At 43.7% G+C, this 13,885-nt stretch overlaps 1 protein-coding gene across 1 annotated transcript in view; it reads right to left on the bottom strand.

The window, feature by feature from the left end:
- The window catches only part of BRWD3 (bromodomain and WD repeat domain containing 3), a 1,896,258-nt gene that overhangs the window by 1,751,423 nt on the left and 130,950 nt on the right, over positions 1–13,885 (bottom strand). Inside the window, exon 9 of the mRNA XM_044057276.1 lies at positions 3,052–3,152. Coding sequence (XP_043913211.1) covers positions 3,052–3,152 — 101 coding nt within the window. The remainder of the gene's footprint in view (positions 1–3,051; positions 3,153–13,885) is intronic.

Raw genomic sequence — 13,885 nt, 5'->3', positions numbered from 1 at the left:
TTTTGATCCAATTTTGAAAATAATGCCAGTTTTCCGCCTAAGGGTGCTGCCATTTGAGCCTTGCTTGACATGCAAAGGGGAAAGTCATTGGGCTTGCTTTTTGAATGGCTGCTAACTATCCTCACCACCTCTTTGTGTAGGAGCTTGCCATTGTCTGCCTCAACAATTCTTGAGATTGCACTCTGCCCCTCGGGCGCCTGTATCTACCTCTTTGGGGTCTGTCCGTGGCTGGAAAGGACCAATTTTTGGAAGGCCAATTTCTACTGAAATGTGGAGGTTGTACCTGTAGAAAATCTTTCATTGTTTGCATTGATTTAGCCTTTTCCTCCATTTTCTTCAATATCTCCTCAGCTTTAACACCAAATAATACATCCTTTTGAAGAGGGGCATCTAGTAATTTAGCTTTAACATGATCTGGTAAGGTTTGTTCCTTGAGCCAGGCATGTCTACGTATCACTGATCCTGTAACAGCAGCTCTACATGAGGCCTCTAGAGCATCAAAACCACATTGCAAGGTATGTTTACCCACTTTTTCTGCACTATGCATCAAATCCTGCAACTCCTTCAAGTCTGGTTGTTCAGGTTGTGACATTTTACTTCTCAATTGTGATAACAGAAACTGTTGGTACTTTTTCTGTTGGTACTTTAGCATATGGAACTGGCAGTTTAATGCCCTCATGGTTAAGGTGGCTGAGGTATATACCTTTTTTCCCCACCTTTCTAAGGATCTGGAATCTCTCTCGGAAGGTAATGGATTTTTAGCAGTGGAGGCCTTAATTCCCTTGGGGCCCTGTGAGATAGTTTCTGGGTCAGCCGCATGGCTTTTGTATAAAAATTGGTGCGAGTCAGGAATCCGGTAGTACCTGTCAGGCTTGACTGGGGCTGGAGGTAAAGAATCCGGGTTAAGGCAGGCCTCCGAGTACACATAATCTAGTATGTCTAAGACAGGAGGTATAGCCAGAGGCCTGTGCTGAGGTAGCAAGAGAAAATCCCCAAGCCTTTTCTTGGAATCTGAGTACTCTTGGCCTTCCCAGTGGAAGTGCTCCCTTAAGGTATGCAAGGTTTCCCCAAATGAGTAATCCTCTGGGAGGGAGACAGAGGGAATGGACTCCTCTGCATCAGAATCTTCAAAAGGGGAGTAAGAATGTTCCTGTTCATCAGAGTGCTCTGACATAATGAAGGCCTGGTCAGAGGAGGGGGATTCTTCCTCCACTCTGGGCCTTTTGTCCGGGGGGGGGGGGTGAGAGCCCCTGATAAGAGTAATTAAATCCTCAGCCATTTTAAGCATCTGTTTTTTAGGCATGGGGCCTGGAGAAGGGCCCTGTGTAGCTTGTCTCTTAGAATGCATGGCTGCTTTAGACTTAGTGAAAGCCTTGATGGAAAAATAAGAGGAAGGTCTGAAGACACCTTGAGAGGAGGCAGACCTGTCTACATTTTGTGATTCACCACCAAGAGTGGCTTCGGCATCTGTAGTCGGAGTGTGGGCCGAGGAGCCTGCGACCTCGGGCACAGAAGACACCGCCAATGAAGTGTCGTCGGTAGTCAGGGGCTGCGTAGGCGCCTCGCTGAGAACCGGACCACCTGTAGTCAGCTTTGGCGTGGTGTCGGTAGAGGCCGCGGACCTCATGTGTCGGTCCTTATCTTTGCGTTTTTTTAGACAAAATTGGAGTCGGAGTATCCGACGACATAATATAGTTAAATTTTTTGCCAAAATAATGCTGGGTGAACTCCGCCAGACGCTTAATGGTGCGTTTGTTGAATGTAGCACAAAAACGACAGACTGAGACGTCGTGGTCTGGGCCCAAGCAAGGAATACAGAGGGAATGAAAATCCTTATGCGGTATTTGCTTCCCACATGAAATACAATTATTAACTTTGTCTGACATCGGTCTGAGGCAAGAAAAGTTTCCCCAATGGGGTACAAAGTTTCCCCAATGGGGTACTTAGCTTTCAAGAAGACTTCGGTTGCAAAATTTTCATAATTTCAGGAGCTGGCCGACCGGCACTTGCGAACTGCTTCTGCTTCGGGCACCGCGCGGCAAGAAAGACTGAAGAAAATGTCGTCGGCTGGTTCTTTTATACCCCTGTCACACTGACGTCAGGGAAGAAGCGACGACAACCGACGCCGGACCTAGACTTTGGAATTCGGCCGACCGAGGACCAGCCTGACGGCAGGAGAACCCATCTGTTGTGACTACAGCTGTATGCACGATGAACATCACAAGAGCTTCACCTTCAAGACCCAAGTTCAGGCTATTGCAGGGATAGAAAAAATAATTTACTGTAATTACAAAACTCTTACCTTGAAGAGTGGCATAAGTTCCCAAATGCAACACTTAACAGGTGAATTTCTTTAGCTCAGTCTTCTAGCAAAGGTGTAATAATAATGCCCTAAGAGTACCAGCTCTCCTTACCAGAAGTGCAAGAGTTGACAATGTGAATCAAGATAGCTTTGAAAATTAAACTGCAATTGTGGCAAACCATGAATTCCAAACCTCACAGTTTAGAGTTTTAAAAGTTTTTGGAAGTCTTTACCATCCCCACCTCCACAGCCATTACTTACATAAACACCAACTTCAAGATCATGTACTCTGTACAGGGAATGCTACATAATACTACAGTGTTGAAATTTGTAAATTTTGCCCTTATTTGTACTTAAATTCTCACTCTGCCAAGTACTCAAGTTACAGTCTTCTCAAATCACCTCAGTAGCATATCCCAATATCAAGTATTTAATCCAACTCCTGTAAAACGCTGACAAACCTTGAAGCAGCAGGATAAATTCATAAGCATGCATGTCACAAACATCGGAAATATTCTACTGTACAAGAGCTTTTTCTTCAGTGCCAGATCACTTTTACTTTTAAACGAATACTGCTTAAAGCAAGCACAGAATGCAAAAAAAACTGCACTACATGCAAACAGTTTAACTTATAAATGGTAATTGAAACATACCAACTAAGCCAAATTAGTCGGCAATAGTTAAAGACTTTTAACCATAAAATGTTGATCATCTTTAGCATAACTCCATGCATAACACCTTGGACTTACTTGAATTTCATAGTGTCCATTTCCCACTGCCAAAAACAAATAGTCCCATCAGCACCAGTTGATGTGAGGTATCGCTTTGTTCCTATTGTTGCTGGACAGAACTAGACAGAAAAAAAAAGGAATGCAAAGAATATTTAATACAAAACATGCTGATTTAAAAATTAAGTAAAATGTCCCCTCCCCAACTCAGGCTGAAAAATACAGCACAGAATAAAATATCTACTAAAAGTTGGAAGATAATGCAATTACTGCTTCACCCAAAAGTTAACAACTCCGCAGGATGAACAAGGCCCTTAAAAATAGGGCCTTGACCCTGCCTGGAAAAGTTTGGCTGTGGCAAGTATAACAAAAGTTAAGAACCCCGGACAACATTTAAAATAGTCTATTTTGACGCACGTTGCCCCTCTTACCTTCACAAGAAATGAAAAAAACTGATCCAATGATCTGTAAGACTTGGTTCTGTCAAAGTAGTACCAGAGTTGTCTATGGACATCCATGGTATGGAGTATCCTCCCCTCCCCTCATTTTTAGGTTCAGGAAAGAAAATGGGGAGATAGTTTGGCTAAGAGAGATGCACTTTAGGCATAAAAAAAGGATTCATTCTTAATCCCCATCTCTGAAAAATGAGATGATGTTAACTCACCAAAATAGCCTGCAACCCAGACACCCCTCTGTAGTGGTCAGAGCAATCAAAACTATTTTCCATGTTAAGAACCTCAAGAGAGCCAGTTTAGCTGGTTAAAATGGAGCAAGTGTTGGCTTCTGTAAAACACAAAACTAAGATCCCAGGGAGGAGTTGCCGGTTTTCTTGGAGACACTTGTGCAACACACCCCTTTCAAAATCATTTTGACATGAGAAAGTGGGTAAAGAGGAGGATCCATGAGCAGAAATGTTGAAATGGCAAGTAAATGAACCTTGATAGAGAAGTAAGAAAGGCCTTAGGACAGTAAATCTCACAAATACAGTAAAACCAGACAACTATACCTGAATAGGTGCTGGTTATGTAGTTATCACCAACTAGAAAAACTCTTCCATTTGCCAATATGTAATTTTCTAGTAACAATCTTTCTTGCCTCCATTAGTACTTGTTTAATGTCCTCAGTAAACAGGTGCCCAAAGTTTAAGACCCTATAATCTAGGTATTCAGTTTAATTTGATTGGGATCAGGGTCTATCAAACACCCCCATCTTTAGAGAGTAGATCCACTCTGTGAGTAAACTTGTGGTAAATGCCCCTGGCCATTTTCAAAAGGAAGAACCTCCACTGTTGCCTGGGGCAGAAGGGAGTCACCACAATGATTTTGTGGGATTCCGTCTAAATCTTCAAAAGTACCCTGGAGATCAGTGGAAAGGTTGAAAAAGCAAACATGAACATTCTTGTCCAAGGAAAAGAAAAAAGCATCTGTCTTCCAAGTCTTTCTACATGGAGTCATGTAGCAGGAAACTGCCAGATGATTGTTCAGAAAGGAGGCAAATACGTCTGCTTGAATTCTCCACAGATGGATCAATCATTGGAAGACCAAAGATCTGGTTTTCATTTGTGAGGGTCCTGCTTTGCTGGTCTGTCCAACAATTTTGCGCTGATGGAATGTTGGATGTCTGTATAGTGAGACTGTGCTGTGAAGCTATATTCCATGTCTATAGCCTGCAATGGGAGTACAGACTGTTACCAATTGCTTGTTGATATACAACAGGACTGTGGTTTAGTCTGTAATAACTTGAAGCGGTCCAGGGGACCAAAGGTGACTCAAAGTGTGCCCTGATCAGGTCAAGCATCTCTTATATTTATGGGCTTGCATCAGTCCTTGGTTACCACACACCTTGCACTTGTTCCCCTCCTGAAACTGCATACCAAGCAAAGAGAGGAATCTGTGGTGACAGACTGCTTTGGAACTGGTGGGGGGGGGGGGGGAGAGAAGGGGACACCCAGATTTTTTGAGATTAGCTGTGATTTTTGCTCTGACAAACCCCAGCACTGAGATTTGGAAAGACAAAGGACGTTGGGGCACAGACCAGAGAAACTTCAGATTAATCACTATCTTTCTCATCTGGTATCTTGCCAGGAGTATCATGAGAAATGCAAAATATCCAGAGATATTCCCCTCACAGTGACAGAAGGCTCCGTGGAAATTCTTGGAAACAGATCTAGATAGTGATCTAAATTTGTCCTGTGGAAGGAAAGCTCTTTGAGCTGAGGTGTCTGGCTGACATCCTATGAAAACAAACCTGTGAGGAGCTAAAAAGAGTAGAATGTTCTCTTGGATTCCCAGCTCATTTAAGAGATCTCTCACACAAATGACAGATTCTTTACACTTTGAAAGAGACTCTGCAAATATAAGCAAGTTGTCTATATAGGGAAAAATGTGAATATCCTGTAGCCTGCAATGAGCTACAACTGGAGCTGGGCGCCTTGTGAACTCTCTTGGTGAAGTAGATAGTCTGAGGGGAATGCAGAGAAAGTACAGTTTTGTACCTACCATAAATGTAGATGTTAGAGTGCTAATACAGCTGCAGTCATAACAGATGGGTTTTCCTGCCGTCAGGCGGGTCCTCGGTCGGCCGAATTCCAAAGTCTAGTTCCGGCGTCGGATGTCGTCGCTTCTTCCCTGACGTCAGTGCGACAGGGGTATAAAAGAACCAGCAGTCGCCATTTTCTTCAGTTTTTCTTGCCCCAGATGTCAGGCACCCCATATGTAATAATGCAACGCAATATAATCAAAAAACAGTAGTTGCAAGCAAATACACCATAAAAGAATATCCCAATCAGGTTGTATGAGGAGGTGTTAGCCATTAGGCCTGTCCCAAGAGGGGAAGGAGGGAGGGAAACCTGGACTGCAGCTGTATTAGCACTCTAACATCTACATTTATGGTAGGTACAAAAAGTACAGTTTTGTACCTACCATAAATGTAGATGTCCGATAGATATGCAACTGCAGTCCTTACATATGGGTTGCCCTGTCTCAGGCAGCCCTCGGTCGGCCGGATTCCAAAGTCTGGGTCCGGCGTCGGCTGATGTCGCCTCCTCCCAGACGTCAGAGCGGCTGGGGTATAAAAGCATCAGCCGACGCCATCTTCCTCAGTGTTTCTTGCCCCAGATGCCAGGTGCCCTCCAAGGAAGGCTAAATTTAGAACTGGATAAAATTTCCACACATACACAATAGTAATAAACAGATGCACCATAAAAGATATCCCCAGCTAAGTATAAAAAGGAGGGAAGTGGACCCAATACACAGAGGGGTAGGAGGGAGGGAAAACCTGACTGCAGTTGCATATATATCAGACATCTACATTTATGGTAGGTACAAAAGTGTACTATGTCCTTCAAGAATGCAACTGCAGTACTTACATATGGGTTGAATACCATAGCCAAGCTGGGGGTGGTAGGCTCTAAGATAAGGATGGTGTAGCTAAAATGCCCTGCAGGACTGCCGAAGCAAAGCCTGCTCGGGATCTGGAATATAAAGGCAGGTTGTAGTGCTTGGAAAATGTATGCACGGAGCTCCATGTAGCAGCTTCTAGAATTTCCTTTGTAGCCATCCCTCTTAGGAAGGCTGTAGAGGTGGCTGTAGCTCTGGTGGAGTGTGGCCTGATATTGGCTGGCACACCCTTTCCATGGAAAGAATAACAGAATCTGATGCAATGTCCAATCCATTTTGAAATTGTTTGTTTGGAAATTGCCTTTCCTTGCACTCCAGGAGCGTATGCTACAAATAGTTGGTCAGACTTTCTGTTGGCCTTTGTTCTGTCCAAGTAGTAGCGTAGTTGTCTGTGAATGTCCAAAGTGTGCAGCAGCTTTTCCCCTTTATTTTGAGGATTGGGGAAGAAAGTAGGCAGGTGAATTGCTTGATTTAGAGACACCCTGGATATCACTTTTGGCATAAAAGCAGGATTGGTGTTTAAAGAAACTCTGTCCTGATGAAAAATGAGGAATGGAGGTACTGCCATGAGGGCCTGTATCTCCGAAACTCTTCTTGCTGAGGTAATTGCCAACAGGAAAACTGTTTTCCAGGAAAGAAATTGCAACTCTGAAGATGCTGCTGGTTCAAAAGGAGGGAGAGTTAACTTTTCCAACATGAAATTGAGGTCCCATGCAGGCACTGGTGGTTTTCTGGGAGGTTTGATATTCTTTATCCCTCTTAGAAATGGTCTTAGCAAAGGATGTGAAAACACAGGTGGATCAGTGTTGTATTTTGCTGAAATTGCTGAAGCGTGTATTTTTATGGAAGAATAGGAAAGTCCATTATGCAGCATGTCTGCCAAGTATTCCAATATCTGTGGGATGCTCATTACTGATGCATCCTGTCCCTTGTTGGATCAGTGTTGTATTTTGCTGAAATTGCTGAAGCGTGTATTTTTATGGAAGAATAGGAAAGTCCATTATGCATCCTGTCCCTTGTTGGATCAGTGTTGTATTTTGCTGAAATTGCTGAAGCGTGTATTTTTATGGAAGAATAGGAAAGTCCATTATGCAGCATGTCTGCCAAGTATTCCAATATCTGTGGGATGCTCATTACTGATGCATCCTGTCCCTTGTTGGTATTCCAGATGTTGAATCTCTTCCATTTGGCTGAATAAGCCTTTCTGGTGGAAGGTCTGCGTGCTTCCAAAAACATCTGTTGAACTTCCTTGGAGAGAGAGAAATGGGGAGAAATCATGGGACCCTCCAAGCTGTCAGCTGCAGAGTTTGCAAGTTGGGATGAACCGTCCTGTAATTGTGCTGAGTCAAGAGTGGAGGCCATTGAGGCAGGGGCCACGGCTTGGTGCAAGTTATGCTCCTTAGTAATGGATACCAGTGCTGTCTTGGCCAATCTGGAGCTATTAAGATGCCTTTTGGTTGCTCTGCTTTGATCTTCAGTAACACCTTGGTCATTAATGGTAGAGGTGGGAATGCATAGATTGTTAGAGAGTTCCAGCTGAATGAGAGAGCATCTATTCTCCAGGCTTGTGGATGGTGTGACCTTGAGCAGAACTTTTTCAGATGATGATTGAGGTAGGAGGCAAAGAGATCTATGTCCGGCCTCCCCATGCAAGGGTTATTTGTGCAAAAATGTCTGGATGCAACATCCATTTGTGCGGATCCAGGATGTTTCTGCTTAGACTGTCCGCCAGAACATTGTCCCTGCCCGGAACAAACTGGGATTGCAGCTGTATGTTCAGTTTCAGGGACTTTTCCCAAAGAGTCATTGTTAGTCTGCAAAGGGGGTAAGAATGAGTACCTCCCTGCTTGTTTATGTACCACATAACAGTGGTGTTGTCTGTCTTTATTAGTAGATGACCTTGTTGAAGATATTTTCCGAAGGCCTCGATTGCATGCATTACTGCTAACATCTCTTTTTGATTGAGGTGTAGATGTATCTCCTGGGGAGTCCATTGCCCTTGAATACATCTGCCCTCCATGTGCTCCCCCCATCCATGGTCTGAGGTGTCTGTTGTAATGGTTTGGCTTGTTTGAGGTTTGTTGAAAGGCATACCTTTGTTTAACTGGCTTGCTTGGGCCCACCACAAAAATTCCCTTTGTAGACATGGGATGAGTGGGATAATTGCTTCTAAGTTGTGGCTGTGCTGAGACCATAAACTTTTTAGGTACCACTGTAATTTTCTCATGTGTAGTCTTGCCAGTGGAATCAGTAGAATGCAAGATGCCATGAAACCCAGGGCCTGCAGGATTTTCCTTGCAGTCATCTGGGTGAGCTTTGCTAGGCTTTTGAAGTAATGTGGTAATTGTTCTTGCTTCTCTTCTGTGAGGTAAGCCATTTGTGATTCTGTGTCTAGTTTGGCTCCTAGAAATATTATTTGTTGGGATGGCAGTAGTCTTGATTTTTGTAAGTTGACTGTGTATCCCAAAGCCTGTAGTAAGTGAATGACATAATTCAAGTTTTTTGTCAAGGCTTGCTTGCTGTCCGCTTGTACTTTTTGATGACTTCGGATACGTAAAACACAGGAGCTGACCGACCGGCACTTGCGAACTGCTTCTGCTTCGGGACCGCGCGGCAAGAAAGACTGAGGAAGATGGTGTCGGCTGATGCTTTTATACCCCAGCCGCTCTGACGTCGGGGAGGAGGCGACATCAGCCGACGCCGGACCCAGACTTTGGAATCCGGCCGACCGAGGGCTGCCTGAGGCAGGACAACCCATATGTAAGGACTGCAGTTGCATTCTTGAAGGACATCTGTACTATGTTCATCGTGCATAGAGCTGCAGTCATAACAGATGGGTAGAATCCCAAAGCTAAAAAAGGGGTGGTAGGCACTAGGTGGAACTAGGAGGAGGAGCCAGGATGCCTTGCAAGACTGCAGTGGCAAAGCCTGCTCTAGATTTGATTTGGAGTATAATGGTAGGTGATAGTGCTTGGAGAAAGTATGTACAGAACGCCAAGTGGCAGCGTCCAAAATATCCTTGGTAGGAACCCCCCTGAGGAAAGCTGCAGAGGTAGCTGCGGCCCTTGTGGAGTGAGATCGGATGCCTGCAGGTACAGTTTTACCATGAAAAGAGTAACAAAAGCGTATGCAGTGGGCTATCCATTTTGAGATTGTCTGTTTGGAAATAGGCTTCCCTTGAGCTCCTGTAGCATAGGACACAAAGAGTTGCTCTGATTTTCTGAAAGGCTTTGTTCTGTCCAAATAATAATGTAACTGTCTGTGAATGTCCAAGGAATGTAGGAGTCTCTCCCCTTTGTTTTGAGGATTACGGTAAAAGGTAGGTAAGTGGATAGCCTGATTCAAGGCTACCCTGGATACTACCTTTGGCATAAAGGAAGGATTGATTCGTAAGGAAACTCTGTCCTGATGGAAAATGATGAAAGGCTACACAGCCATGAGGGCCTGTAGTTCCGAAACCCTGCGAGCTGAGGTAAGAGCCAGAAGGAAGGCTGTTTTCCAGGACAAATATTGCAGTTCTGTTGAAGCAGCTGGCTCAAAAGGAGGCAAGGTCAGTTTTTCTAGAATGAAATTGAGGTCCCAAGCAGGTACTGGTTGTTTCCTTGGGGGTTTTATATTCTTAGCCCCTCCGAGGAACTGTCTTAAGAGGGGGTGAGAGAATAAAGGAGGATCAGTGCTGTATTCTGCAGAAATGGCTGAGGCATGGATTTTGATGGAGGAGAATGAAAGTCCACTGCTTAGCATCTCAGCTAGGTACTGTAATATTTGAGGTAAATTCAGTATTCCAGGATTCTGACCCTTTTTCTCATTCCAGGCACAAAACCGTTTCCATTTTGCGGAGTAGGCTTTTCTAGTAGAAGGCCTTCTGGCCTCCAAAATGACATCCTGCACCTCCTTGGAGAGTAGGGTCTGTTGTGAATTTAAGGAATCTTCCATGCGGCTAGATTGAGTGTTTTCAGCCGACTGTGAAGAGTTTTGAAGTTGTGCCGAGTCAGTAGAAGAGGCATTAGAGGCAGGATCCATGGTGGGGAATGCGTCAGGCTCCTCAGGAGTGGGTACCAGTGTTGTCTTGGCCAGTCTGCAGCAATGAGAATCATCTTTGATCTGTCTTCTCAGGTTTTTAATAGAACTTTGGGCAGCAGAGGAAGAGGTGGAAAGGCATAAACCGTCATTGTTGTCCAACAAAGAGTGCGTCCACTTTCCAGGCCTGTGGATGAATGGTCCTTGAGCAGAATTTTGCCAATTGGTGATTTCTGTGGGAGGCAAAGAGATCTATGTCTGGCCTTCCCCATTCTTGGAATTATCTTTGTAAAAACTTGAGGATGCAACTTCCATTCGTGTGGATTTGTCATATTTCTGCTTAGGTTGTCTGCCAGCGTGTTTTCCTTGCCTGGCAGGTACTGTGCTTGAAGTTAGATTTGTAATTCCAGAGCCATGTTCCAAAGAGACATGGCTAGCCTGCATAGGGGGTATGAATGGGTTCCTCCCTGTTTATGTACGACATTACTGTGGTGTTGTCTGTCCTTATCAATAGCTGGCCTGGATGCAGTAGGTCTTTGAAAGCTATAATAGCATTTATTACTGCTAGCATTTCCTTTTGATTGATGTGTAGGTGCTTTTCTTTTTGGGACCATTTGCCCTGAATGCACCGATCTGTCATGTGCGCCCCCCAGGCGTAGTCCGAGGCGTCTGTTGTGATGACTTGATTTGCTTGAGGCTTGCAGAATGGGAGACCTGTTTCTTTGGCATGCTTGAGCCCACCACAGAAATTCCTTTTGAAGACATGGAATTGGTGGTATTATTGTTTCCAAACTGTGGCTGTGTTGAGACCATAGGTTTTTTTTAGGTACCATTGAAGTTTCCTCATATGCAGCTTTGCACATGGGATGAGTAGGATGCAAGATGCCATGAATCCCAGAGCCTGCAGGATTTTCCATGCAGTCAGCCTGGTGAAAGTTGCCAGCTTTCTGAAGTATTGAGTTAGTTGCCCTTGTTTCTCTGGCGTGAGGTAGGCCATCTGGGTATTTGTATTCAAGCTGGCACCCAGGAAAATTATTGTTCGAGAGGGTATTAGCCTCGATTTCTTTTTGTTGACTGTGTATCCCAGAGAATTCAACAACATTATTACAAACGCCAGATGTTTCAGAAGTATGTGCTTGCTGTCCGCTTGGATCAGGCAGTCGTCCAGATATGGGTATATTTGTATCCCTTGAAGTCTGCAGTAGGCAATTACTGATGCCAGGCATTTCGTGAACACTCTGGGCGCAGTAGATAAGCCAAAGGGCAATGCAGAGAATTGATAATGGGTTGAACCTGCAAGAAATCGGAGGTATCTTCTGCAATCTTGTCTGATTGGGACATGCAGGTATGCCTCCTTGAGGTCCAATGTTACCAGCCAAGACTCCTTGCCCAGCATGGGAAGAAGCTGCTGTAATGTGAGCATCTTGAATTTTGGCACGAGTAAAAATGTGTTTAGGATGGATAGGTCCAAAATAGGTCTCCAATCTTTGCCCTTCCTTGGTACCAGGAATAGTCTGGAATAAAAACCTTGACCCTGTTCTTGTGCAGGTACCTCTTGAATAGCTTTCATATCCATGAGATCTGAAATTTGTTTTTGTGCCTCTGCCCTTTGTGTGGCAGGTTTGGCATGCCTCTCATTTTTGGAAGGGTGTGAAAGTGGAATCTGTAGCTGTATGCACAATGAACATCTGATAATGCAATCCAGACATTCAAAACCTTAAGAAATGGTTGAAGCTGGAATGAATACAGATGTTATAATAAGCATCTATTAAATCTGGAGTTACCAGGAAACTTGAATGAGGAAGAAGAGGTAATGGGCTGTTAAGTGACATCATTTTGAATTTGGACAATATTACACAAGCAGTTTTAGGAACTAAAAATATCTTTGAATAATAAACTTTCCCAACCTGGGAAGAAGAAACTGTTTCTATCACTCCTTGAGACAGCATGTGCTGAACTACAGGGTGAAATAAGAGTCTGGTCTAGTCGATGAGGAACTGCCTTCTGATAAACAGGGATTTTCTCCCACTGCTACAGTAACCTCCATGAATGATCTTCAGAAACCATTTGTCTGAAACTAACTACTGCGAAGGGAAAGATGGAGATTTAGACCTTATGGAAGGGAAAGGGGACTGTCAGGGGTCAGGGCAGTGGCAAGGTCCTTTAAAAACAGTTACTCAATTACTGTACTGACCTTGGTTTTCAGGAGTTTCTGAATCCTTCTTGGAAGCACACCCCCCCTCCATAAATATCTGCTTACCAGAACTTTTGAGACTTTTTTTTTTGCCAAAATTGGATGAGGGTAAAAGAATTAGAAAAATTTGGAAGAGGAGGGCTGAAAAATCTCAAGATCCCTTTTATCAACTTACCTCAAGAATTGAAAATCTCATTTTCACATAATCTAGGAAGTTATGGGAACATGGCCAGTCAAATCTCCTCAAAACAGTACCAGTGGCCACAGCCCTGGAAGCAAATGAGTCATACACATACTGTAAACGATAAGCAATGACTTGTACAATGGACGAATCCAGCTAAATTATTTAAAGCAGAGTTTTCCTCACAAGAAGAACCTGCAAACAAAACATTCCTCATACTTTCACAATTAGTCAGAATAAACTTCAATAGAAGACCCTGACAATTTAAAATTCTGAAAGTCAAAGTTGCAGAAGACCACACTTATCAATAATCCCCCCATCCTTCTTAGAAAAAGTAAAATTGAAATTAGCCTAATGTTTAGGATAACCTAAAGCTAAAGCTGCTGGGTTAGGTTTGGGAAGAGTGTATAAAACGTAAAAGCTTGAGGAACTTTATACATTCTATCGACTTTTTTAGGGGTAACAAGTGAACTTGTCAGAAAAGTTGCAGGCAGTGACACAGACATCCTCCACAGCTGACAGAAATGGAGGACAGGGTGAAGGGCTCTGTAAACTCCTTCTGCAAAAGCTCATAGAATTTTCTGAAGGACATGAGAAATCTCCATGTTCTCCCACGGTAAACACTAGCACATTCTGGAAACAGTCGCAGAGAAAGAGAAACCCTCACAGGGAGGATTAAAAGCTGATCCCTCCTCAGAGTATGAATCTGAAAGCAAAGCAGAAATCCCTGTACCTACCCCTTTCATCTTCCTGTACAGATTCAGAATTGTTAATCTATTCAGGAAAAGAGGTATGCCTCTTTCTTTTACAAGAAACAAAATAAGAACATCCCATATTCAACAGCATCATGGATCTATAGATGGGAAACAGAAAATTTACCCGGGATTTCCCCGAGTACTACTGACCGACACTGGCAGCTCCTAAATGCTTTTATCCCATGCATTTGTCCCTTCAAATTATCTATGATATGATCCCAGTTATTCTCATTAGGGGTAACATATTAATTACTGACCATGGGAAGGCAAAGCCAATTTCTAACCAAATGGGCTACACTGATTCAAG

The sequence above is a fragment of the Protopterus annectens genome, chromosome 15.part0, assembly GCF_019279795.1.
Source record: "Protopterus annectens isolate FY-2018-M chromosome 15.part0, PAN1.0, whole genome shotgun sequence".
In the NCBI taxonomy this organism is placed as follows: domain Eukaryota; kingdom Metazoa; phylum Chordata; order Ceratodontiformes; family Protopteridae; genus Protopterus; species Protopterus annectens.
The sequence above is the reverse complement of the archived record's forward strand: the minus strand, read 5'-3'. Positions and strand labels throughout refer to the sequence as shown.